Below are 27,344 nucleotides of genomic sequence, written 5' to 3'. Positions count from 1 at the left end.
GGTATGTTTGGGGGATTAGAAATGGGGGAAGTCTTAGGGGTTGGGACATTTATGGAGGTTGGAACACTTTGTACAGGTTCCTTGGGGGAGGAACAGGTCATGGAGATGGGTTGGGGGTCCTTGCATGACATAGGGACTGAATTCTGGGCTTAGAGCCCAGGGGAAACTTGAGGGGAGATTTATATAAAAGGAATAGATCATTGGGGTGAGATTAGGGCATGAGAAACTAGGGAGGTCCTGGGGATAGCCTTGGCAAGTGGTCCCAGCCTAAGAGTGCTTTTGGGGAGGGATCAGGGGAGGTGGGTTTGATAGGGTTAGTACAAGGTGGTGTGTTGTGAGTTGATCACAAGGAAGGTGGGTTTTGGGAGTCAGAGCTGGGTGTGTCTGGGGTTGGATCATGGCAGATGAGTTAGGGCAGGACAGAACCAGGATGTCTGGGAGGTGGATCTCAGTGAGGTCAGAACCCAAGGAGAGTCTGGGTGGGTCAGGAGTGGACCAGGCTGGGGCCCTGCAGTAAGGCAGAAGGGAGTTGGCCGGGTATGGGAAGCTTTACTGCCGCCCCTCCCCCCCACCTCCCCACCCGCAACTCCGCCGCCTGGAGTCAGTAGCATTTGCGGTACACGATGTGGGGCCCTTGCTCCTCGTACTGCTCCCGCAGGACCCAGCAGGACTGGAAGGCGCGCAGCGAAGCCAGGATGGAGCCCCCGATCCACACCGAGAAGTTTCTGGTGGGCTGCGCCGCCACCACCACGTGGGCCTCCGGAGGCTGACTGCGCAGCAGCTCAGCCCGGAAGCGGCCCTCGAACCCCTGGAAGAGTGAGGAGCCCCCGCAGAGCAGCACGTTCTGGGCCACGTCGGCCCGCACCTCCAGGGGCACCTTGTGAAGGCTCTGTTTGGCCATGGCGGGGATACCCACGGGCACCAGCCCCGGCATCTCGGGGGGGCTGAATAGCAGCTCGGGGCACTGGAACAGCTCCTTGCCCAGTGTGACGGTCCGCCCGTCGGGCAGCTGCAGGGTCTGCTGGTACTCCTGCTCCGGCCGGGCCTGCTCCTTGAGGAAGTCGGGGGCCACGTAGCAGTAGCGGTGTTTGATGTTCTCCACCGTGTCCAGGTCCTGCTGGCCCAGCGTCAAGCCCGAGCTGAGCAGCATCTCTGCCAGAAAGGCGGTCAGGTGCGTGCCTGCCAGGTCCAGGCGCTCGGTGGCATGGGGCAGGTTGTAGCCCTGAAAGACGGGCACCGTGCAGGTGACCCCATGGCCGGTGTCCACCACCAGCGCGCTGATCCTCCCGTGCGCATAGGAGGACAGCACCGACTGGGAAGCCACGTACATGGCAGGGGAGCAGAGCGACTCGAAGGCCACCTCCACCAGCTTCTCGCGGTTGGTGGTGGGGCTGAAGGGCGGGTCGGAGAACAGCAGCGGGTGGTCCTGGGGTGCCACGCGGAGGTCGTGCTCCAGCAGGTGGCGCCAGATGAGCTCGGCCGCGTCCCAGTCCACCACGATGCCGTTCCGCACGGGCTGCACCAGGGTCAGCTCTGGGCGCCTGCGGGCGGCCTCGCCGATGAAAGTCTCCAGCACCTGCTGCTCATTGGTGGCCGGCTTCTTGGGCTGGTAGCCCACGACGGTGGTCACAGTGTAGGTGGGCCGGGCCTGCCCTGCGAAGCCCATCTTACAGGTACCCGTGCCCATGTCAATGACCACCGCGCCGGTCCTTGGGGGCAACCTGTCACCCACCATGCTGGGGGGCTCCTGCTGCGGGGTCTTCTTCGCCAGGATTGAGTTGGGGTTCACGCCAGGCCTGGAGGCCTCTGGGGAAGGCTGGGGCTTCCTGCAGCTGGACTGATTGGCTTCCATGGCTGCAGGGAAGCTGGTCAGCTGCTCGGAGAGGCTGATCCTACCCTCTGGAGTGCAGGGGTGTGAGGAGAAAAGGCTCAGGCTGACCAGGGGCAGGCAGAGGCAGGGAGAGGGGCCTGGTCAGTGGTCTATGACATCACCTTGCCTGCTGCTGCCTTCAGAAGATTTCACAATGCAAGGGAGGAGATGAGGATGAGCTCCTTCCTGCCCCAGAAAGCTCCCAGAATACTCACCTGTTCTGGATTCCCCCAAAGAGGAGGCTAGAGGGTGCCCGAGGAGAGATCTCTGATCCAGCTCCCTGACCCAGAGCCCAGTAAGGCCCAAGAATCCTTCTCTTGCTGCTTCCCTTGGAAGCTCTTTATAGCATGGTAAGGGAGAGCTAGTCACAGCCCTCCTTAGAATTTAGCCTTAAAATCAATTTAAAATACTAACCCTTAGAATATTACTCAGAAGCTGGTCACCTAGCTGGTGTGGCTTTTCTGGTTTCCTAAAGGAGACAGAAGCCTGTCTGGGGTGGGCGGTGAGGTAAGGAGAGACACAGACATCCCTCTACTGTTCTTTGACCCTGCTCTGCCTGATACCAGGAACCAGTCTCCCGGCCCCATTTGTCTCTTCTGATCTCGGCAAGACATCACCTCCTCTTGAAAGCCTTCCCTGATTTCTCTTCCTTCTCTCTACCACATGGCCATGAAGGGGGATGTCTGCCTTCCTGGTAGGGATTTCTTCTGCTTCCTTTTGGTTGGGCAGGGGTCTCTGCGGGATCCAAAAAGGAGCTTTCAGTAAGATAAAAGGGACAAGGCAGAACCTTTTTTTTTTTTTTTTTTTTATTTATTTTTTTTTAAAAGATTTTATTTATTTATTTGACAGAGAGAGATCACAAGTAGGCAGAGAGGCAGGCAGAGAGAGAGAGGAGGAAGCAGGCTCCCTGCTGAGCAGAAAGCCCGACGCGGGACTCGATCCCAGGACCCTGAGATCATGACCTGAGCAGAAGGCAGCGGCTTAACCCACTGAGCCACCCAGGCACCCCAAGGCAGAACCTTTTTAAGGCTAAATAATATTCCATTGCATGCATACACAACATTTTGCTTACCCATTCATCTGTTGAGGGACACTCGGATTGCTTCCATATTTCAGCTATTGTGAATAATGCTGCTGTGAACTTGGTTGTGCAAATACCTCTCCAAGTCCCTGCTTTCAATTCTCTTGGGTTTATATCCAGAATTGGCATTGCCAGATTATATGATAATTCTATTTTTCAAAAATATTTTATTTATTTATTTGAGAGAAAGAGCACGGGCCAGGAGAAGGGCAGAGGGAGAAGCATGCTCCCTGCTGAGCCCAACTCAGGGCTCGATTCCAGGACCCGGGGATCATAACTTGAGCCAAAGGCAGACGTTTAACAGACTGAGCCACCCAGGTGCCCCTGGTAATTCTATTTTCTTTTTGGTAATTCTATTTTCAATGCTAATCGGTTCACAATATACAGGTGCATCAAATCAACACACTGCACACCTTAAACTCACACAGTGTTAAATGTCAATTATGTCTCAAGAACGAGGGGTGTGGGAAAGTTCACGGCCTGTCATTAATAGCTGAGTGAGTGAACATTTCAAAAAACGTGTGTGAGATTGCACACAAAATTGGTTAAAAACTCTGGCCGGGATTAAATCTGGACACAACTGGGAAATGAAGCCTTCTTACTTCCATATTCCTGTGACCTATTCCTCACTAATCCTGGCAATTTCTATCGCCACACACACACACACACACACACACACACGGGCACGCACACATTTAATTTATTTGTTTTAACTAACAGGTGATACTTAACACCACTAGAAGTGGATTTTTTAAAATTAATTTATTTTTTTCAATGTAACAGTATTCATTGTTTTTGCACCACACCCAGTGCTCCATGCAATCCGTGCCCTCTCTAATGCCCACCACCTGGTACCCCAACCTCCCACCACTCACCCCTTCAAAAACCTCAGGTTGTTTTTCAGAGTCCATAGTCTCTCATGGTTCACCTCCCCTTCCAATTTCCCCCAACTCCCTTCTCCTCTCTAACTCCCCATGTCCTCCATGCTATTTGCTATGCTCCACAAATAAGTGAAACCATATGATAATTGACTCTCCCTGCTTGACTGATTTCACTCAGCATAATCTCTTCCAGTCCCGTCCATGTTGCTACAAAAGTTGGGTATTCGTCCTTTCTGATGGAGGCATCATACTCCGTAGTGTATATGGACCACATCTTCCTTATCCATTCGTCCATTGAAGGGCATCTTGGTTCTTTCCACAGTTTGGCGACCGTGGCCATTGCTGCTATAAACATTGGGGTACAGATGGCCCTTCTTTTCACGACATCTGTATCCTTGGGGTAAATACCCAGGAGTGCAATGGCAGGGTCATAGGGAAGTTCTATTTTTAATTTCTTGAGGAATCTCCACACTGTTCTCCAAAGTGGCTGCACCAACTTGCATTCCCACCAACAGTGTAAGAAGGTTCCCCTTTCTCCACATCCTCTCCAACACATGTTGTTTCCTGTCTTGCTAATTTTGGCCATTCTAACTGGTGTAAGGTGGTATCTCAATGTGGTTTTAATTTGAATCTCCCTGAGGGCTAGTGATGATGAACATTTTTTCATGTGTCTGATACCATTTGTATGTCTTCATTGGAGAAGTGTCTGTTCATATCTTCTGCCCATTTTTTATATGATTGTCTGTTTTGTGTGTGTTGAGTTTGAGGAGTTCTTTATAGATCCTGGATCAGCCTTTTGTCTGTACTGCCATTTGCAAATATCTTCTCCCATTCCGTGGGTTGCCTCTTTGTTTTGTTGACTGTTTCCTTTGCTGTGCAGAAGCTTTTGATCTTGATAAAGTCCCAAAAGTTCATCTTTGCTTTTGTTTCCTTTGCCTTTGGAGACATATCTTGAAAGAACATAGGCAGTGACCTTTTCGATATCAGCCACAGCAACTTCTTTCAAGAACTGGATTTTTAAAAAAAGATTTTGTTTATTTATTTGACAGAGGGCAGAAAGGCAGGCAGAGACAGAGGAAGGCAGAGAGAAAGGAAGGGAAGCAGGCTCCCTGCTTAGCAGGAACCCTGATGTGGGGCTCGATCCCAGGACCCAGGGATCATGACCTGAGCTGAAGGCAGAGGCTTAACCCCACTGAGCCACTCAGGTGCCCCTAGAAGTGGATTTTGAGGCAATCCTCCCGATCTGCCGTGGAGCTTGCTGTCCTTAGTTGAGACAATTCCTTCCTCTCAAATACACCCCCTTTTGCATGATGTGGGTACAAGAAATGAATTCTGTCCCCATGAAACACCAAATCCCATCTCCTCCCCCAGCCCCTGGCTCTCACCATCTTTCTTTGAGATGGGCGCCTCTGCCTTCGGCTCAGGTCATGATCCCAGAGTCCTGGGATCGAGCCCTGCATTGGGCTCTCTGCTCAGCAGGGAGCCTGCTCCCCCCCCCCCCCCGCCCCGCCTGCCTCTCTGCCTATTTGTGATCTCTCTTTCTCAAATAAATAAATAAAAATCTTAAAAATATGGGAATATTTTGAGAGACCATCACGTTCTTCTCCATAGTGGTTGCACCATTTGACACTCCCATTAGCAAGATAGAAGTTTCTAGTTCCTCCGCATTCTTAACACTTGTTTTGCCTCCCCCTTTTTTCTTTCTTTTTATTTATTTATTTTTAAAGATTTTATTTTTTATTAGAGAGAGAGAGAGAGCAGGAGTGAGGAGAGAGATGCAGACTCTCCCTGAGCAGGAAGCCTGACAATGGGGCTTGATCCCAGGACCCTGAGATCATGAGCTGAGCCTGAACAGAAGGCAGATGCTTAACTGTCTGAGCCACCCAGGTGCCCCCTTTTTTTCTTTTTAGTTATAGCTATTGTAATGAGTGTGGGGTTCTGATAGAGTTTGAAGCATCATCATGTAAGGAAAACATGTTTAGTTCAGACAGACTGTTACATAAAGAATTGAATAGATACTGTTCAGAGCCCAGACTTTGGTATCACTAGTGATGCGGCTGCGTGCAGAAGGGGAGGCACTTTCTATTATTCCCCCTCGTTCAACACATCTTCAAGGATGGACCCTTGACCTCCTGGAAGAGTATTTTGGTGAATTTAGGTTACAGCCATTTAGGAAAAAAATAAACACTTTTCCCCTTTTACAGAATCATCATGGCAAGTGAGAGGGATGGTTGATGATAATTCGGGTTGGGGGTCACGTAAATTCTCACTGGATCTTGAGGGTATTATGTTCATTTCTTCTGATGGGGGAAATAAAGGCTCAGAGAGGTGAAGTAATCTGCCCGATGTCACACAGCTGGGATGACACATGAGCAGGTTTTGAACCCAGATCTCTGCTCCCACTTTTACAGTGAAGTAAATATTGAATCTCTCTGTGCCTCAGCTTCCCTGTTAGCTAGAGGTAATAATAGTACTGGCTTCAAGGGGCAGCTAGATGGATGGACGAGTTATCTGAGAAGTGTTTAGGTCAGTGGCTGGTACATCTTGCTTTGTGAAGATTTATACAAAACTGCAGATACTGTGAACTTTGTTGTGTGTGTGAGCAACCAGTAAGTGGAAACATCTCAAGCCCAGCTCTGCAGTGGAATTAGGGATTTAGAACTAGAAATTAGGAATTAGGCATTTCTCTTGAAAGGGCTCCCCCCACGCACACATCATCCAGACTGCAGATCTGTGCACTGGGCATATCTGAAACCTGCCTGGGCGGTGCCTTCTTCCACCTGCGTCTGTGGTCGCCGCGTCGAGTTGTACAGCTTCCTGCCAAGGGAGGGCGCCCAAGACCACCAGCTTCTTGGACTGCTAAGTCCTTGGCTCACTTGTTCAGGGATTCGTACCCTTGGCTACAGCTTAGGCTTATGGGAGGAACTTAAAAAAGAATCCCTGTGTTCTGCCTGCACCCCAGACTTGGATCCCTATGAAGAAGTCACTTTAAGATGGAAAAACAGGGGCACCTGGGTGGCTCAGTGGGTTGAGCCTCTGCCTTCGGCTCAGGTCATGATCTCAGGGTCCTGGGATGGAGCCCCGCATTGGGCTCTCTGCTCAGCAGGGAGCCTGCCTCCCCGCCACCACTCCCCCCACCAACCTGCCTCTCTGCCTACTTGCGATCTCTATCAAATAAATAAATAAAATCTTTGAAAAAAGAAAAAGAATCTCTAGGAGGGCTTGCTAAAACACAGAGTTCTAGTCTTGCCCAGAGGTTCTGATTCAGCAGGTCCAGAGCCCTGCAGAGAATCTGGATTCCTAATGAGCTCCCATGTGGGTGGCCGATTTCACTTTGAGAAGCATTGTCTGGAACCCTGTGGACATCTGGGAGATGAAAGACTTCTCACTGTACAAATATAGAAATGTTATCCAGCCATGAGAAAGAAGGCACTCCCGCCATTTGTGCAACACAGATGACACTTGAGGACATTATTCTAAATGAGTAAGACAGGGAAAGACAAACCCTGTGATCTCACTTATATATGGACTCTAACAAAGCTGAATTTGCAGAAACAGAGAGTAGAACGGTGGTTGCCAATGAGGTGTTGGTCAAAGGGTACAAACTTCCAGTTATGAGTAAGTTCTGGAGAATCAAATGAGTAAGTTCTGGTGATTTAATGTACAGAAGTGACTATAGTTGACAATACTGTATATATAGTTCAAAGCTGCTAAGAGAGTCAATCTCCAAATTTCTCACCACAAAAATAGTGATTATGAGATGGGAAACATCTAGTGGTAATTAATTTGCAGTATGTCAGAGTATCTACCATTGTACACCTTGACCTAACACAATGTTGCATGTCAGTTTCATCTCCATAAAGCTGGAAAAATACTGAATAAAAGACATGACTCATACAGTTCTCCTATTTGTCTTCCGGGGTTTATGGCAAGACTGCTCAGGTAATCAGTGGTCGAGTTTCTTTACTGCCGTTGGTATGGTTTACAAAGTTGAACGTGTTATAACATTTTCTTCAACCATTCAAGACATAACTCTGTGATTCTGTTTAGAGACACAGTTAATATATATCATTGATCTTACTAACACTGAACTCACAACCTAGGTTGCTACACCTCACACCTGAATGAGGCTTGTCTAGCACGCACATTTTCTCGGCAAGGCACCCCAAAGTCATCTTGTGTGTGGGAAACCTAGGCAGCAGTGTGGCACAAGGCTTCTGGCCAATTTAAACAGTGAAACCACAGGCAGAAAGGACAAAACTGTGAAACCCGGGGCACTAAACAGGTCATGAAAAGGACACTTGCTTATGGTATGAGAACACAACAAGAAGGCAGAGTGTTGTCTTCTTGGCTCTCAGCTGGGAAGGAGCATGTAGGCAACTCTGTGCGTGTCTGGAAATGACCACGAGAGTCCCAGCAGTACTGAGTTTGTGATTCCAAATAAATTTAAGTAGGTGAATTCTCAAATATGGACTCTGTGAATAATGGGGATTGACTGTACATGCACACACACACAGAGAATCACACACACACGTGCGTGCGCGCACACACACACACCCATATACACACAATCTCAAGTGCCTGTGTGTGCTTACCATCCAACATAAGCAATGAAAACAATAAACTCACTCTTAGCCTTCTGTGGACCTCCCTCCCTAAGCGAGGATTATGTTGTTGAATTGGGGGTGTTTTTCACATGGCGAAATGCCACTTTTGCAGGGACACATCAGCAGCTGTGTTCATTCTTCAGCTCAGAGGTCCGACTCCCCAGCAATGCTGACTCACTTGACCCACAGTGTGGCCTGAGCATCATGTTTTTAAAAAGCTCGTGGGTGAGTGTACCGTGTGCTCAGTGCCGAGCATCACTGATTACCTGAGAAGCCTTGCCATAAACCCTGGAGAACAAATGGGAACGTTGTATTGATCACGCCTTTTTTATCTATATTTTTGATGCTTTGACATCTCTGCCCCACCCCGCCTCCCACCAGGACCAGCTGATTCCTAGAGATAGTACACACCTCACTGTTCAATGCATGTTCAATGCACCTTTCACGGCCAAACCAACGAATCCAGAGCCCAGACTCCCTACCTCTTCCTCTGTGGGGCTTTCACACTTTGCACCGTCTCCCTCTGCTGATCCCAGACAACAAGGGACAGCCCCTGTGTCCTAGAGCCACTGAAATTATTCAAACTAACCAGTCCTAAACCTGGATGCTCTGCATTACCCACATCTCCCTCTCGCTCCTTCTGTCCTGCCTGACCCTGCAGTCTCTCTGAGGGGCTCCCAAGAGCATCCCGCAATCCCTCCTCTTGGGAGCTGTAACAAGCTGACTTTTCAATGGTAGTGCTCTCCTAACCTGTTGGCCTCACCTGCTCAGATCACAGTAAACCTATATCTTAAACAGACTCCTTTGCTTATCCTTCTACTTGGAATGCTTAGTGATGTTTGGATGGCCCCGCCCAGCACCTCTCGGTTAACCACGCAGTGTTCCCTCCACCATTCCTGTGGTCCATTAAGAGCTGAAGTTCATTGTTTTCTCATGCTCTCCTGGGACAAATTTGAGATGCGGGGCACCTGATTCCACTGCCATTCTCTTCCATAGAAAGGAGAAGCAGAAGAAGCTTTTGATGTAATACCTTCCCCCAGAACCTTCATCCCCTGATGGTTAGTTATGTCACCATGGCTTGGATGGAGAAGGAGCTGGTGGGCTCCCCAATTATGACACATTCTAGGAATGTGTCATTCCAGGAAGGTTTATCAGGAGTCACTGCGAGACAAGGAGAGCTATGGGTGTGTGTCTCTAGCTCAGTGGACTTCAGAGCGAGGTAGGGAAGGAACCAGCGGAGATGTGTCCTTCACCTGTGTCTTGTGCAAACTGGATGCATAGCACCATGAAGGTCCAGGGCCCATTTTCCCAGCCTGCAGACCAAGCACCTGGATATTTGACATCATCTTTGTGGGTTAAGTCCACGACACTGTGTGGTTTTTGGTGAGGTAGCCTCTCCAGTTATGACGGAGCCAGTCCCACTATCTGTGTGTCCTCACACAGACTTCTATGCAGGTGTTGCTGTATCAGCAGGTGACTTTTGGCCAGGAATGTTGGTAAGAAACAATCTTTTTCTGTTTTGGAGGTTTTTTTTTTTTTTTTTTTTTAATCTTAAACTTTCACATTTATGTAAATAGCCTCTCAAAACTTTCAAACACCTAAAATGTTCTACCAGTTTAATCTCGAAGAAACCTCTTTTGGAGGTTGACTTGCTTCTGGCCGAGCTGTCAGCCAGGATCTCCCCCTCACCATCACTCTAGAGATTCTCTCTCAGGTTGAATCGTCTCTTTCTTCTCTTTAGGTTGATGCTTATTTAGGTGGCACACATGCTCCCTGAGTAAGTGCAGAGGAGACAGATTGGAAGAAAAACTCTTCAGGTCTAAAAAAAAAAAAAAAATGCTATTTTATTCTTATACTTACATGGTTGTTTGACCAGCTATAGAATTCTAGGTTGCAATTAATTTTCCCAGAGCATTTTAAAAGATCACTGCATTGCATTCTAGCATAACAGTGTTCCTGTTGAAAAGTTCAAGGCCACCCTAGAGGGGCGGGCACCTGGGCAGCTCCGTCAGTTAAGTGTCTGCCTTCGGCTCAGGTTATAATTCTGAAGTCCTGGGATTGAGCCCCACACTGGGCTCCCTGCTCAGCGGGAAGTCTGCTTCACTCTCTCCCTCTGCCTGCCCCTCCCCCTGCTTGTGTGCACACGCTCGCTCTCTCTCAAATAAATAAAACCTTTACAACAAAAACAACAAAAAACTTAAAAAAAAGAGAGGAGTTCAAGGCCATTCTCATTCTTGACTTTTGTAGGAAACCTGTTTTCTCTCTCTGTGAGCATATAGGGTACTTCCTTTTTGTTTATTCTGATGAGCAATTTTCAATCTTGAAATTCACAACTTTCGTTCAGGGAAATTTTCTTGCCCCATATTTCCATACTTCTGAAATGCCTATTTTATTTATTACATTTTACAATTCTTTAAATTTAGTTTTATTTTTTCGGTGTTCCAATATTCATTGTTTATGTACCACATCCAGTGCTCTATGCAATCCGTGCCCTCCTTAATACCACCACCAGGCTCACCCATCCCCTACCCCCCTCCCCTCCAAAACCTTCAGTTTGTTTCTCAGAGTCCAGAGTCTCTCATGATTCATCTCCCCCTCTGATTTCCCCCAACTCACTTCTCTCCTTCTCCCCATGTCCTCCGTGTTATTCCTTATGCTCTACAAGAGAAACCATATGATAAATGAAATGCCCATTTAAAAAAAAGATTTATTTACTTATTTGACAGAGATCACAAGTAGGCAGAGAGGCAGGCAGAGAGAGAGGAGGAAGCAGGCTCCCCACTGAGCAGAGAGCCTGATGTGGGGCTCGGTCCCAGGATCCTGAGATCATGACCTGAGCCAAAGGCAGAGGCTTAACCCACTGAGCCACCCAGGTGCCCCTGAAATGCCTATTGTTTTGATGTTGGGCTATCTGAAATGGATTCTCTGATTTATTTACCATTTCTCCACTATTTTTCTGTGTGCCTTTTGTAGTTTTGTGATGTCTTCTTACATTTTATATTTTAATCCTATTATTTTTCATTTCTCCTATCATTAAAAAAATTCTAGTAATTTTTTGTTCTTTAAAGGAAAATCTTTTTCTTGCTTCACAGATACTGTCTTTTTATTTATACCTCTGAGTTCTAGGCAGTTACAGCTCTAATGTTACTAAGAGTTTCTTTTTCGATTTCTTCTTCCCTCAGCCCGTTCTCCAAAGTGCTTTCATTTTCAGTACGACTGTTGTGGTCTCTGTCCCTTGTGTGAGATGTTGTTTAGTTAATTGGGTAAAAAGACGATTGGAAGCTCTGTCGACATGAGTTAGTCTCATTGATACTTTGGTTTTCTATTGAGGGTGATCTGGCGGAGCTGTTTCCTTGGGACTTCCTTAATGGTAGTTTTTGTTTGGTTTTATTTTGTTGTTATTGCTTGTGCTTATCTTTTTTTTTGTTTGTTTGTTTTGTTTTTTCTTTTTCTTTTTCTTTTTTTTTTTTTTTTTGGTCTGGTTGATTCCCCAAAAAAGACTCTCTCACAGAAGCCAGTCTTTTGGATAGCTACCCCGAATGTTGGATGAATGCTCTAATTCTTTCTCTCCAGAGGAAATCAGGGTTTGGGCTTTGTGCCCCACTTGCTCTGTGGCCAGTGAGAGCATGCTTTCCAAATCATCACCTTTGTTCTCAGGGGCTCCCAATCTGAAGCACTTTTCCATCAGTGGTCAGACTCAGGCAAGACAGAAAACAGTCGCTCAGGCAGCTCCTCAGGACTTTAGAACTTAGGACCACAGTCCAGTCCTCTCCTTCCCTTCTCAGGGACAAAGCAGGAGCTGGGGGCTTCCTCCAGATTGTGTGTTGCTGTCATGCGGGAGGCACGATGGGAAGAAAGTGCCATCTACTTTCCTATTGGCTTTGAGGCAGCTGGTCTCACACTTGACTGTAGTGCAGGAGCCCTTCAACTAGTCTCTGAATTTTGCACAAAGGGAACCAATCCTTGCTGTTGAATCAGTGTGTCCATGCCGGAAAGGAAGTCTGGGTCTTCCCTGTCCACCATTTTGTTGAAGTTGTGGCTAATCTCCTCTGAGCATAAGGACCCCAGTCATATTGGATTAGAGTCAACCCTAATGACATCATTTCAACTTAATTACTCCTTGAAGGACCCTATCTCTAACGACAGTCATGTTGGGGCATTAGAATGCCAACATATGAATTTTAAGGGAATTCAGCCCATAACCATGCTACAACATGAATGGACCTCTAAAACGTCATGCTAAGTAAAGGAATTCAGACACAAAAGATCACATATTATAGGATTCTATTTATATGAAATAGGTAAAACTTGTGGGTACAGACCGCAGATTGGTGGTTGCTAGAGCCTGGGATGATGGGAGCAACTGCTTCCTGAACAGGGAGTCTCCTTGGGAGGACAAAAATGTTTGAGAACTAGATCGAGGTGATGGGTATATGACACTGTGAATGTACTAAACTCCACCAAATTGCACCCTTCAAAATGGTTAACTTTTTGTGAACTCCATCTCAATAAAGAAGTGTGTGTTTGTGTGTTTATGTGCATATAGAGAGATAAAGCAATGTGACTGAAGAGTAACAATCAGTGAAGGGTATATGGACGTTCCTTCCACTTTTCTGTAGGTTTAAAATTTTTTGAGTAAAAAGTTAGAAAAACCGAGAAAAGACTTGCTGTTTTATTATTAGTTTATAGCTATTTCCATAATTTTAGCCTTTTGTTCTCCAAAGACAAAAGGTGATGATGGCTTATCAGCAAAAAAGAGGAAATTAAGTCAATTCAAAAAACAATGTAAAGTGAGTTGATTCAAGAAAAATACAGGAATGTTCTGTGTAATATCTATCAGACCACTTGCTTAATCTTTACCCAGCAGAATGCAAATGTTAATGCCCAAACTTCATAAAAGAAGGGCCATCTGTACCCCAATGTTTATAGCAGCAATGGCCATGGTCGCCAAACTGTGGAAAGAGCCAAGATTCCCTTCAACGGACGAATGGATAAGGAAGATGTGATCCATATACACTATGGAGTATGATGCCTCCATCAGAAAGGATGAATACCCAACTTTTGTAGCAGCATGGACGGGACTGGAAGAGATTATGCTGAGTGAAATCAGTCAAGCAGGGAGAGTCAATTATCATATGGTTTCACTTCTTTGTGGAGCATAACAAATAGCATGGAGGACATGGGGAGTTAGAGAGGAGAAGGGAGTTGGGGGAAATTGGAAGGGGAGGTGAACCATGAGAGACTATGGACTCTGAAAAACAATCTGAGGGTTTTGAAGGGGTGGGGAGTGGGAGGTTGGGGTACCAAGTGGTGGGTATTAGAGAGGGCACAGATTGCATGGAGCGCTGGGTGTGGTGCAAAAATGATGAATACTGTTATGCTAAAAATAAAAAATAAATTTAAAAAAGTATGCATCTCTCAGTATAATGTTTTCTGGCTTATGGTTACATAGGGGAAGTTTATATTTACATCAAGTGAAATGCAAGATTTCGAAGAAAACAACGTATAGAGAAAGTGTGCCAACTGATAACCGGGGAGAATGTGCATCTCATGTATTGCCAATGCTAAGAGAGGTTATCAGGACATCTTCCTCAATGTGAGTCATTCTCTGCTGTTGTATGCTTGTGCTGAACTTGCTTCCCCTGCACTTTCTATATTTTGGCAAAAGCGAAGGTCAGTGTCCTATAGTGAGTCTTCAGGGAATTGAGGGAGTGAAAGAAATCTTGGAAGAGGAAGCGATAGAGAAACATAACTTCATACCAAACAGCTATAAACAAATAGGTTCATGTTGCAGTCAACAGGAAGCAATGTTTCAAGTATTTAATATCCTAACACAAGGGGTTTTTAGCTACAGTTCAGGGAACTGAAAGTTTGTGGTTGATGTAAAATATGACATTTCCCATTTATGATAATGGAAAGTAGAGTCCCAGGTGACAGTTTTATGTTCATCTCATTCTCAGGAATGGATAAGTAATGTTACACAGGAGACACCTGTTAAAACAAGATGGCACATGGAGATGGCAAAAAGAAGGTGGTGTGCAAAGGATTAATGTTTGAGGCACATGTCTAGAGTGATAACGATTTCTTTGCCATCTTTCCCCCTTCCTCTGTTCTTTAGAACAACCTGGCTCAGCTGTAAATAACTTTAAGCATGGCTTGTTCCATCCCTCCCTCCCTCCATCCATCCATCCATGTGAGATGCTGAGGATTCAAGACCCACTCTCTACTACTCCATATCTTGATTTCTTTTTCCCAAATCCTCTCTGCTCCAGACTTTCCTGTTCAATAAACATCCACGTATCCATGTGCTTTGGGTACCAGTGATACAGAAATTAATAATAGCAGGAACCTTGCTGCAAAGGAACTCATGGCCTATGGCAGTGTTACTCCAAGTGTACTCCATGAACTGGTATTGGCCCTTGAGGAAAAAAGGACCTTGAAACAGACTATAAATTAACAATATCACCTAAACTTTAGTTCAGCTGACATTTCTTCCAGAGCAAGACTTTCTCAATGAAGGAAGCAGTGTGTTGAGTAACTTTCTGGTGCAATCTTCTTATCTCCATGCAGACTGTCACAATTGCTTTGAGTCCTGGTCTAGAATCTGCTTGAAAAGATGTCATGGTGAATGTCAAACTCAATTTGTAAGGTTCAGCTGTATGGTGAGCTGAGTTGAGAAGCTCCACCCGGGCTCAGAGGTAGAAAGCCATGAGACCAATTATCAATGTCCGTTATGGGCTTGGGAGTAGAGTGTGGTGGTGTGGCTCAAGGAATTTGGTGGTAGTTGCCCACTACATATCAAGTCCTTAACATATGTCACTATTCCTACTTCCATTCCGGCTTCACTGGGTTGCCACCTGCCTGACTCAGCTTTGGTTTCAACAACACTCTTGGTAATTCACTCAGCCTTGGGAGGCTTGCCTGTGATTTCCTGCAGTGGGCATTCCCGCTTAGGGTAGCCTGGCTCTCTGTTCTCTGCCCTCTCCCCTGTGATACTGGTGATACTGTGAGACTGATCTGGCTGTGACACATAACATGTTCACAGGCACTAGACCATCTACCTTTGGACCTTTGCATCTTCCAAGTTTTGGAGGCCCCTAAAGAATGGAGTCTAGAGGAAGAAATATCACAACTTAGGGAAGCTGCCTCCTGTTTTATCACCATCCCTGCTTCATTATTCATTATTTAACTCAGAAGAAATCTCCTGGACATTTTATTTTTTTGAGCAAGGGATCCATGTGTAGCAATGGATTCCCTCATCTCCTCCTCCTAATTAGATCCAAACAAAAAGACTTGGACATCTGTCACATTCATTTATTTTCATTAGTGCTGCTCACCCTTCCTATCGTTGAGAGACAAGTAAATGTTTTCCCACAAGATCCAGAGACAAAATACCAGGGGCTCTAGGCTCCCATTGCAACTAATTTTCTCCCTTGAAGAAAGGGAGACTCAGAGGGGTTTATTGTGCAACAGGTCTCCCTGGAGCCCCCATCCCCAGATGATGACATATATCCCTGCATAGACAGAGGCAGCAGTGGTTAAACCCTTGATGCTGGAATCCAGAGAGGTTTTTATTAGGGATGATCCTAGAATGAGGGGTGTTGAGAAAGCTCCTTCCCTCTACCCACAGACGCTGTGGAGTGGGGACAAGAACTCGTGGGGATATTAGGGGTCCAGGCATGATTTAGAGATTATACATTAGTGGCAGGATGAATCTGAAGACCTGCTGGTGTTGTTTCCCGTGGACAAGGTAGGTGGACAGGTATTGAATGGAAGGACGAATTCTTGTCCACCTCTTTTGACATTTGCCAGCCTCCAGGCAGTTGTCTTGTTTTAAACTGGATGCTTATTCTTTCCTTGTCTGTCTTCACTGCTGTGAACCCACGAAGGCCAGGCCTCTAGATAGAAGGTCATCCTTGTTGAAGGTCATCTCATGTTGACCTTCCCTAAAAGCGTTTGGAAGCAGCCATGCCTGGGCACTTGAGGTTGGTCATGGAGCTGGTATCAGAACAACCTATCTGGCAGGGATCGAGGCACCTTCAGCTTCCCTCCTGAGGACTGGCCATCCACAGCTGTGATCCCCTCAGAGGAGTTCTCAGTTCTGACCTCCTGGACCCAGAAGTTGAGCACTGACTACAAGAGAGAGGCAGCATCCGGGGATGTGTTGTTTCCAAATCCTAGCCTATCTTCTCAGTAGCTGTGTGGGTTTAGGTTAAGTCACATACCCTTCCTCAGCCCGTTTGCCAATAACACTAGTTCCAACCAAAATATAGCTCCCCTTACTTAACAGAATATATTCACTTGGCAACTATTTCCCAAGTAAGCTCTGCTGTGGATCCTTGAGTTGGTGTGATTGGAGACGAGGATTAATGAAACAATATAAGTGACCGTGTCCTGCAGACCGTCTTCTGATTAGTTAGGTAACCAAGGGCCCAGATCACGTCTGGTCATGGTGGAGAAATATGAAATTTGTATGGGTGACAGGAAGTGAATAATGCCAGTGTCTTTTCCCTGGTCACTCGGCAACAGCAAAGGCAACCCCCCGCCCCGGTCCCAAATTTAGCATTACTGAGGACAACGGGAAAGGTAGTGGTAAAATCCCATGTTGGAAACTTGCCAGAGGGGCTTCTGTTCAACCCAGACCCCAAACCCCGGTGTTTGTATAACAGGGCGTACACCTGGGTGCCCTGGAAGGAAAGGTGAATTTGGGGGCATATAGGACTGAGTATGTGAACATGTGCAACAAATCCTCAAATGTCTATTACAGTTGTGGGGGAGGTGTGTGTCGAATGTCAAGGGAAAATAAGGGACTTGGGAATCAGATTCCTATTTTGTTCAAATTATGGCTGTTACTTCTTTGCTGGGTGGTGCTGGACAAGTCACTACACTTCTCTGAACCTGTCTATGTCTTCTCATCCAAAAAATACAGATAAATAATGCCTACCCCTAGATTTTTTTTTATTGTGATAAAATATATAGAACAAAATTTACAATTTTTACTACTTTTACGTGTACTGTTCATGGCATTAAGTATATTCCCATTGTTGTGTGACTATCTCCACCACCCATGTCCAGGAGTTGGACATTAAAGTGTTAAGCATGTAGAACACTTAGCCAGATGTCTTCTACACAGTAAGCACACAGCTGGTGTCAGCTTCTTCATGGTGAGGATGTGTGAGTGGACAGAGGAAGGCCAGGTTTATTTGGACACTTAAATAGCTCTTGACAGGAGCCTGTGGCCAAAGCTATTTCACTGGTGGGGATATGGGTGTTTGGGGGGCATTGGTTGTCTATAAGATGGCAGGAAATTGCAAGAGATATTATTATTTTTTCCTGTATGGAGACATAGGAATAGTGAGATACTCCCAGGATTAATGCCGGGTCTGAGCTCAATCCAATTTAAGAATATACGTCTGGTAGATGAATTGAGTAAAAGCTATGCAGTTTGCAGTTGTCCTATCTCTAAGCCAGAGGTTCTCTGCTGGGGGCGAGTCCACTTCACTAGGCACATCTGGCCACATGTGGAGCCGGTTTTGGTTTCCCTGATGAGGGGCGGTGGTTAGCCGGCATCTAGTGGGTTGAAGCCGGAGGTATTGCTAAGCTTCATACAATGCGAAGGACAGTTGTCCATGACAAAAAATTATCCGTCCTCAAATAATGCCACAGTGGAAAAACCCACTAGTGAGACAACAGAGCTGAGGATGAGTGGAGTTTTAAAGACTCTGCTGACGGATCTTAGAGGCCAGAAAAAAAGCAGGTGGGTTTCTACACAGCACGGATGAGGGTATCACAGAGCAGCACTAGAGAGGATGACGGAGCTGGACAGGGTCAGGCTTGGCCGTGGAAGGGGCCACCATGTTGAATAAAAACAACAGCAACAAACACTGACAGGAATGTTTTATGTGCCTGGCACTGTGCTAAGCACCCCTCAGCCAGCGATCTCTAATGCCTTTCCTATCTAGAGAATTAGTCATAATTCTATAGCTTATAGATATTGTGCATAATTAATTATATAATTATATGAATTATATTTATCATATATAATAATTTACAATTCACTGAGCACTTGCTACATGTCAGCTCTTAACAGTCATCCTTTTTTTAAAAAAAATTTCTTTTTAGCGTAGCAGAATTCATCGTTTTTGCACCACACTCAGTGCTCCACACAATACCTGCCCTCCTTAATACCCACCACCTGGCTCCCCCAACCTCCTATCCCCAACCCCTTCAAACCCTTCAGATTATTTTTCAGGGTCCATAGTCTCTCATGGTTCACCTCCCCTTCCCATTTCCCTCAACTCCCTTCTCCTCTCTAACTCCCCATGTCCTCCATGCTATTTGTTATGCTCCACAAATAAGTGAAACCATCTGATAATTGACTCTTTCTGCTTGACTTATTTCACTCACCATAATCTCTTCCAGTCCGGTCCATGTTAAAAAAATATTTATTTATTTGAGAGAGTGAGCGAGCCCAAGTGGGAGGAGAGGCAGAGGAAGAGGGAGAGAGACAATCTCAAGAAGACCCTGTGCTGAGTGCTGAGCCTGATGCCAGGCCCCATCCCAGGACCCTGAGATCATGACCTGAGTTGAAACCAAGAGCTAGATGCTCATCTGGCTGAACCACCCAGGTGCCTCAACATTCATCTTTTTTAATCTTCACAACTAGCCTTGACATATATTTCTGCCACCCGCTTTATGGATGAAAAAACTGAAGTTAAGTAGCTACACAAGGTCAAGCTGCTACAAAGTAGTTGAGCTGGGATCCAAGCTCATTTTAATCTGACCCCTGGGAATACTCTCTTATTTTATTTTTTTAAATTTTGTTTATTTTTATTTTATTATTTTTTTCTTGTGTGTGTGGGGGAACACTCTCTTAATCACAAATCACATGTGCTCTATTTCTTCAGCCTGGAACAACTTTCCTTCTTCTTGCTGCCTGTAAAACTCCTACTTGATCTTCAAAACCCAGCTCCAATGCCTCCTCCTCTCTGAAGCCTTTTCTGATCTCATTGTGTCCCTTGGGTACCTTCAGCTTTGTGCATGTGTCTATTTCTGAGTAGATTATTCTGAAATGATTTGATCGATTCTGCTTTCCCTCTCAAACTCTAACTTCTATAACCACAGGACTAGTCTCTTATTTCCTAACACCATTGACTGACTTTAGAAAATGCTGCCAATGAGGCAGCCCATTTCATTTTTCATTGATTTTCATGGTTAGAAAGTTCTTTGTTAGGGTGAACCACCCAGCTGGCCTCACTAGCATTCGCTTCCCAGTAGCATGAGGCAGTTGATTCTAGTGCATCCCTCTCACAGAAGCTCTTCAGATACTGAGGACATGGGTCATCAGTCCCAAGAGCTTCTCTGACTATGTGCAGTGGTGTCCCCAGCCATTTCCTACAGGACATCCTATTCACTTCCCTCACTGCACTCTCCCTCTGTCACAAAGATCTTGTCCATGTATCTCCTCATTTGTCGTCAATATCCTGATGGAGAGTGTGGGATACAGGGAGTAGGGACCTTGCCTAGGGTGATTCACCTCTGAATGTCTTACGCCCAGACCAGCTTGTGACTAATTTTATTGACTGCATGGCCGAATGGTATGTTGGGAGCTAAGATGTGATAGGAAAATCAGGATGTGGATAATCAAACAGACTTGAAGGTCTTCTGAGTGAGGATGGCAATCTTAGGACAAAGAGCTCCAGTGGGGCCCTCAGTAGAATCCACTTGCCCTTAAATGGCCAGTCTTTTTGCTTCTCTAACCACCAGCTGTTGGGAATTTTTGGTCTTACATTGTCCACTGTTGGAGTTGTGGATGGTGCATGGTATTCCAGGGTAAACTGGATTTCCCAGGGACCTTGGAAGGTGCCAAGAGAATCAAGAATTCCCAAATTTAAGTGTGTCACTCCCTCTGGCCCATGGTCATCTTTCTTAACACCCTCATTCACCCAGGCAATATTTATTAGAGATAGTCTTCTAGGCTTGGTACCTTACTTGAAATTGAGTCTGGCTGCTCACAGGTCACTACTCTTCACCCAATGGAACAAAGTCACCAATAATCACTGAGCTCGGTGATGACTCTTGTCCCTCACCTAACCCCAGGCCACTTCATCCCCAATCTGCTGTCACCAATAGCCACCCTCTATGGCTCACACTCCCTAGATTCATACCCTCACTATGACCCAGGGCTGGCTCATAATTGCTTTCTCTTTCCTTGAGATTCTCATCCAGGTGCTTGGACCTAGGCCCTTCTCTGTTTTCTTCCTTGATTTATTGCTTCATCTCCATTATGCTCTAGTTCACCTCCCAGCCTTTTTGGACTCTCATCCCTGCTTTCGACCCAGGACCATTAGGAGAGGACTGAAATATTCTACTGGAGCTAAGTCACTGTCTTTGACGGGACTCCAATGTTTGGACCTCAAGAGTTGGTGGGTAGCTCTTCAGTGGTGTGTGGCCAAATGTCTCGTTTGGGGATGCAAGCTACTGCTCTCCCATTCAATGCCTGTGACAGATATCACTAATGGACCATGGCATTTCCAACTGCTGATTCTAGCTGTGACCTCATAATACTTCTCCAGGCGGCCACTACCAAGTAATGACCATTGGCATGTGGGTCAAAGCTCACTTGCAATTGGTCTCTTTCCTTCTTGCGTTTGGTCTCCTTCCTGCAGTGAAATCATGTTCTGTAAAACATGGGGAATGTGAATCAATCGGTGACCTCTGACTTCATTCTGGTGGGCCTTTTCAGTCACTCAAGGTCACATCAGCTGCTCTCCTCTTTGGTGGCTGCCACGTTTACCATGGGCCTCCTGGGCAACACCATTCTGCTCTTCCTGATCCGCCTGGACTCCAGGCTCCACACGCCCATGTACTTTCTGCTCAGCCAGCTCTCTCTGTTTGATATTGTCTTCCCCCTGGTCACCATCCCCAAGATGGCATCCCACTTCCTGCAGGGAGAAGGTTCCATCTCCTTTGGGGGTTGCGCAGCTCAAATATTCTTCCTGACCCTGATGGGCGTGGCTGAGGGCATCTTGTTGGCCTTCACGTCCTACGACCGCTATGTTGCTGTGTGTCACCCTTTGCAGTATCCTGTGCTCATGAGGTGCCAGGTGTGTCTGCTCATGGTGGGCTCCTCCTGGCTGGCAGGGGTGCTCAACGCCTCCATCCAGACCTCCGTCACTCTGCACTTCCCCTACTGTGCCTACTGCATCGTGGATCACTTCTTCTGCGAGGTGCCAGCCCTGTTGAAGCTCTCCTGTGAAGACACTTCTGCCTACGAGTTGGCGCTGTCCACCTCGGGGGTGCTGATCCTTGTGCTTCCCCTTTCCCTCATAGCCATCTCCTACGGCCACGTCTTGGGGGCCGTTATGCGCATGCGCTCAGAGGAGGCCTGGAACAAGGCCTCCACCACCTGCTCCTCGCACATGACAGTAGTGGGACTCGTCTATGGCGCAGCTGTGTTCATGTACATGGTGCCAGTTGCCTACCACAGCCCACACCAGAACAACGTGGTGTCCCTATTCTACAGTCTGGTCACCCCCACGCTCAACCCTCTTATCTACAGTCTGAGGAACTGGGAGGTGCGAATGGCTTTGGCCAAAGTGCTCAGCAGAGCTGAGCTCAGGCCAAAGTGATGACCACACAGGGGGTTTCTGGAGTGATCCTAGTGGTCCTTCCTCCCCTCCATTTCCCCAGAGCACCAATTTATGGTGTGACTATTAAAGCCTTATATTCAAGGCTAAGCACCTGTCCAGCTTCTTCAGATCCCATGATTAGCTGGGTCAGGGTTTTCTCCCACAGACTTGTACGGAAGGCCCTGCTTTGTGGAGTGGAGATCTCCTTGTTGAATTGATAATTTACTAGGAATAATGAGCACTTGTTGACCGTTTTACCTGCTAAGTGAATGTTATTTTGTTGTCCTCACCATGGCTTTGGAGATGTAGGGACTATCATGATGTTCATATATAAGAAATAAACAAGACTCAAAAAGGAAAATAACTTAAAAATGGTCACACTTCCCGAAAGTGGTACAGCTGGGACTTGAACCCATGGTGCTTGGGGGACAAAGACAGCCCCCAAAGCACTGTGCTGTGTGACCCCTAAACAGTGATCTCCTCACTGTTGTAGGGTGTGTGTGTGTGTGTGTGTGTGTGTGTGCTGGGATGGTGGTTGGGCCAGACAATATCTGGAAAACCACCAGATTCTTGAAAATATGAGTTACTGCTTTGAATGGTGATGGGGATAATAAAATTTAACAGTATTTATAAAATATTTGTTAATTTTGAGCTTTATTAAGATGATTACTATTGGCCAGGGTCTGGCTATTTTATTAGTAAGCACTCAATATTTTGGGGGAGTGGTGCTTATTTTAATTTCTTTTGGATAAATATCCAGCCATGAGGCAAGATTCAACTTAAAAAAAAATCTTTTAACAGTTTTATTGAGGTAAAATTGACATTCAATGAATGTATACATTTGAAGTCTAAAATTTGATGAGTTTTGACTTATGTATATGTCTGCACAACAAAAACCAATCTTTTTTTTTTTTAAGATTTTATTTATTTGACAGACAGAGATCACAAGTAGGCAGAGAAGCAGGCAGAGAGAGAAGAAAGGCAACAGGATCCCTGCTGAGCAGAGAGCCCGATGCAGGTTTGATCATGACCTGAGCTGAAGGCACCCGGGTGCCCCACGAAAACCAATCTTAAGACAGAAACTTATGCAAAAGTTTCCTTCTGCTTGTTTGTCACTCCATTCCCCATCCTCTCCAAGGAGTCACTGACCCACTTTCAGTCACCATAAATTAGTTTGCATTTTCTAAAGTTTTTTTTTTTTTTTTTTAACAAATGGAATTGCAGAGTATATACTTTTTTTTTTTTTTTTTAAAGATTTAAAGACAGAGATCACAAGTAGGCAGAGAGGCAGGTAGAGAGAGAAGGTGGGGAAGCAGGCTCCCTGCCGAGCAAAGAGCCTGTTGCGGGGCTTGATTTCAGGACCCTGGCATCATGACCTGAGCCGAAAGCAGAGGCTTTAACCCTCTGAGCCACCCAGGCGCCCCTATACTGTTTTTATATAGCTTCTCTTACCCAGCATTATTTTGAGATTTATTCTTATTGTAGGTACTTAAAACTTTATCTCATCAAGTAGCATTCTACCGTGTGGATACACCACACTCTTAAATACACTTTCTCTTTTGTTGATGGAGCTTTTGAAGCTTTCTTTGGACTAGTATTAGTATGGCATACTTTGTTTCATAATTTGACCTGTTTATGTCTATATCTAAAGTACATTTATTGTAGCTGTATCATAGAACTGGGTCTTGTTTTTTTCAGAAGTAATGACATATCATTTTCCTTGAGTGGTTGTCCCATTCTGCATTCCCACAAGGAATGGGCCACAGTTCCAACTGCCGTATCTTCCCCAGTCCTCTTTAGGGTCACAACATTCATTGCAGCCGCCCTAAGAGCTGGGTTCTTGTATCTCAGAGTGGATTTCATTTGCATTGCCTTCTGGCGGAGTGATGTCCCTCAGCTTTTCAACTGCTTTTCCTGATGCAATGTCTGTTGAAGTTTTTCCTCTATTTTCCCTCTGGGTCTCCTTCCCCCGCCCCTGAGAGCTATTAGGAGATTTTCTCTATTCTATGTATTAGTCCTTTGTGATAAATGAGATTTGCAATATTTCCCCCCCAAACTCTAGGTTGTCTCTTTTGTCTCACAAGGGCATCTGTTAGCAGAGCAAAGGTTTGGGTGAAAGCCCCCAGCCTCTCCGTTTGTGGGGTTCCTAAGTGTGGGTGACATAGGGTCATATAGACCAGCCCTAGAAGAAGCAGGTGTCCACCATTTCTGAATGGCATGTGCCATTCTTGACAAAGGGGTCGGCACTTGGGGACACTTCCCTTGGAATAATTGCCTGCAGGCATGGGAGGGTGGTCTGCGATGGGCCACACAGCAGGTTCTGGGCCCCAGACTCCAGAAGAGAAGCAGAGGTCTGAGCCTGGAGCTGGGCCAGGACCTCAGCCTCCAGTGGGTGCATCCTCTGACTTGAGGGTGGGCAGCTGGTGGCAGCCAGAGAGAGGATTGAGGACCAAAGTACTGAAGCAAGAGGGACCAGTCCCCCAGACAGGTTGGCTGAGGATGCCCACAGGGAGTTGGGACCGGTGGCTCTGGGAAGCCTCTCCTTCCTCATCTGCAAGAGGGATGCACATGTGCTCTGCTTTCTGGGCTGAGAGGGATACTTCTCCAATATTGATTCCCCACGTGCATTGGCCTGAAGGGACGAAGCCACCAGGCCTGGGCAAAGAACTGGTGACCACCAGGATCCAGTTGCTGAGCATGAGCTGCGCAGGGACTACCTGTTCCAGGGCAGCTGGAGGTGATCACGTGCACGTGGAGACTCAGCCATCTCTGGGTCAGAGGGAGAAAAGCTGAATCCTTGGCCTCCAGGGAAGGCTCAAAGCAGAGACTGTGGGGGTGGGGGTGCGGGGAAGTTGCCGGTCAAGTCACCCTCCCCAGCCAACCCTGGGAGAGACTACCTGGCTGCTGCAGTGATTCTGACAACCAGCTGGCGCCACAGCTCCTGGAAGTCAAGGGGTCTGGGTGTTGGGCTCCAGGATCCCACTCGTCACTCTGTAAGGACCCAGGGGCTTTGCTGCGCAGTTCCGGAGCAGATGTCAATCACCATGGCAGCTCGCTGTCTTGTGCTGTTCCCATGGTATGTGGTTCCCCATAACATTTGCGAGATCCATTCTTAATCTTTGTAGTTTTGCGAATTCTTGTTGCCAGGTTGAGTTCCCTGGTTTGTGTTACATCTACCAGATGCTGGTTCTATGCATTTAGATTCTCACTGGCCATGCAAGAATGATCTGACTGCTTTCCCTTCATTTCAGCTAATGTCTGTGTTATAGTATCTCATTTTGACTTTTCCTAGCATTTCCCTGAAACAAAAGAAGTTAATTTTTTTTTTACATGTTAACTGAGTATTTGTTTAAGCTTTTTTATGGTGTCCCTATTTTAGAATTTTGAGCCTCTTTTCTAGTGGGTTTTTAGATTGATTGATTGATTGATTGATTTTTATTTTCTTTTTTTCAGTGTTCCAAGATTCATTGTTTATGCATCACACCCAGTGCTCCATGCAATAGGTGCCCTCCTTAATACCCACACCCAGGCTCACCCAGTTTTATTTTTTATTTCACAGAATTCTTTACAAAAGTTGGCTTGATGCACTTTACCAGATGTGTGTGATGTCAGTTTCTTCTCTCACCCAGATTGTCCACTCCCTCTGTCTTACTGGTGAATTTTATTTTATTTTATTTTAAGATTTTATTTATTTACTTGAGAGTGAGAGAGAGAGGGAGGGAAATAAGCAGGGGAAGGGGCAGAGGGAGAAGCAGGCTTCCCACTGAGCAGGGAGTCCACTTCTGGGGCTCAATTCCAGGACTGCAGATCATGACCTGAGCCCAAGACAGATGCTTAACTGACTGAGCTGCCCAGGAGCCCCTAACTAGTGAATTTTAATGAATAGTGGCTTCTCATGATCTTATTTTGATTCAAGTTATAATTTTTTTTTCCGATCAATTTGAGTTTTGTTGTATCAAAAGGAAAACATCTGGAGCACTGGGGGGGGGGGGCTCAGTTGTTAAGCATCTGCCTTTGGCTCGGGTCATGATCCCAGCATCCTGGGATCAAGCCCCATATCGTGCTCCCTGCACAGAGGGTAGCCTGCTTCTCCCTCTCCCACTCCCCCTGCTTGTGTTCCCTCTCTCTTGCTGTGTCTTACTCTGTCAAATAAATAAATAAAATCTTTTAAAGAAGAAGTGTCTGTTTATGTGTTCTGTTCATTTTTCAACGTGATTATCGTTTTGGTCGTTACGTTTGAGGAGTTCTTTATACAGTGTTGGAGAGGATGTGGAGTTAGGGGAACCTCTTACACTGTTGGTGGGAATGCAAGTTGGTGCAGCCACTTTGGAAAACAGTGTGGAGATTCCTCAAGAAATTAAAAATAGAGCTTCCCTATGACCCTGCAATTGCACTACTGGGTATTTACCCCAAAGATATAGATGTAGTGAAAAGAAGGGCCATCTGTACCCCAATGTCATAGCAGCAATGTCCACAATCACCAAACTGTGGAAAGAGCCAAGATGCCCTTCAACAGATGAATGGATAAAGAAGATGTGGCCCATATATACAATGGAATATCACTCAGCCATCAGAAAGGATGAAGACCCAACTTTTTTAAAAAAAGATTTTATTTATCTATTAGAGAGAGAGAGAGAATGAGAGGTCAGCGGGAGAAGCAGACTCCCTGCTGAACAGGGAGCCTGATGCAGGACTCAATCCTGGGACTCCAGGATCATGACCTGAACCGAAGGCAGTCGCCCAACCAAATGAGCCACCCAGGCGCCCCTGAATACCCAACTTTTGCATCAACATGGATGGGACTGGAGGAGATTATGCTGAGTGAAATAAGTCAGGCAGAGAGAGTCAATTATCATATGGTTTCACTTACTTGTGGAGCGTAAGGAATAATATGGAGGACATTAGAAGGAAAGAAAAGTGAATTGAGGGAAATTGGAGGAGGAGATGAATCATGAGAGACTGTAGACTCCGAGAAACAAACTGAGAGTTTTGGAAGGGAGGAGAGTGGGAGGATGGGTGAGCCTGGTGGTGAGTATTAAAGAGGGCATGTATTTCATGGAGCACTGGGTGTAGTGCATGAACAATGAATCTTGGAACACTGAAAAAAATAAAATAAAATTAAGATGTTAATAAAAAAAGAAGGAAAACATTTCTCTTCATTGTGAAACTCCTCTGCTATCTTTTTATTTATTTATTAAAAGATTTTATTTAACTATTTGAGAGAGAGAGAGAGAGAGAGAGAGAGAGAGAGCACAGTGGGGCCCAGGTGCAGAG

General features: G+C 46.1%; 3 protein-coding genes across 5 annotated transcripts in view; 2 read left to right on the top strand and 1 right to left on the bottom strand.

The window, feature by feature from the left end:
• Window positions 1–535: 535 nt before the first annotated feature.
• On the bottom strand, window positions 536–1,952 carry ACTL9 (actin like 9). The gene has a single exon (XM_059159714.1). It carries the CDS (start codon window positions 1,850–1,852, stop codon window positions 602–604), a length of 1,251 nt encoding a protein of 416 aa, XP_059015697.1. The 5' UTR covers window positions 1,853–1,952; the 3' UTR covers window positions 536–601.
• The window catches only part of LOC131823403 (methyl-CpG-binding domain protein 3-like 2B), a 34,648-nt gene continuing 9,094 nt past the window's right edge, over window positions 1,791–27,344 (top strand). For 2 of the 3 annotated variants that reach the window (XM_059159718.1, XM_059159716.1), the window contains exons 1-2: window positions 1,791–2,220; window positions 13,892–14,035. In XM_059159718.1, coding sequence (XP_059015701.1) covers window positions 13,979–14,035 — 57 coding nt within the window. In that variant the 5' untranslated portion in view covers window positions 1,791–2,220; window positions 13,892–13,978. The remainder of the gene's footprint in view (window positions 2,221–13,891; window positions 14,036–27,344) is intronic. The other variant, XM_059159717.1, reaches the window with a different exon arrangement.
• LOC131823402 (olfactory receptor 2Z1) lies at window positions 21,129–22,070 on the top strand. Its single transcript, XM_059159715.1, has one exon. The coding sequence runs from the start codon at window positions 21,129–21,131 to the stop codon at window positions 22,068–22,070; it is 942 nt and encodes a 313-aa protein (XP_059015698.1).

This window comes from Mustela lutreola, chromosome 2 (assembly GCF_030435805.1).
Source record: "Mustela lutreola isolate mMusLut2 chromosome 2, mMusLut2.pri, whole genome shotgun sequence".
Lineage (NCBI taxonomy): Eukaryota > Metazoa > Chordata > Mammalia > Carnivora > Mustelidae > Mustela > Mustela lutreola.
This window is presented reverse-complemented; position numbering and strand designations above follow the sequence as displayed.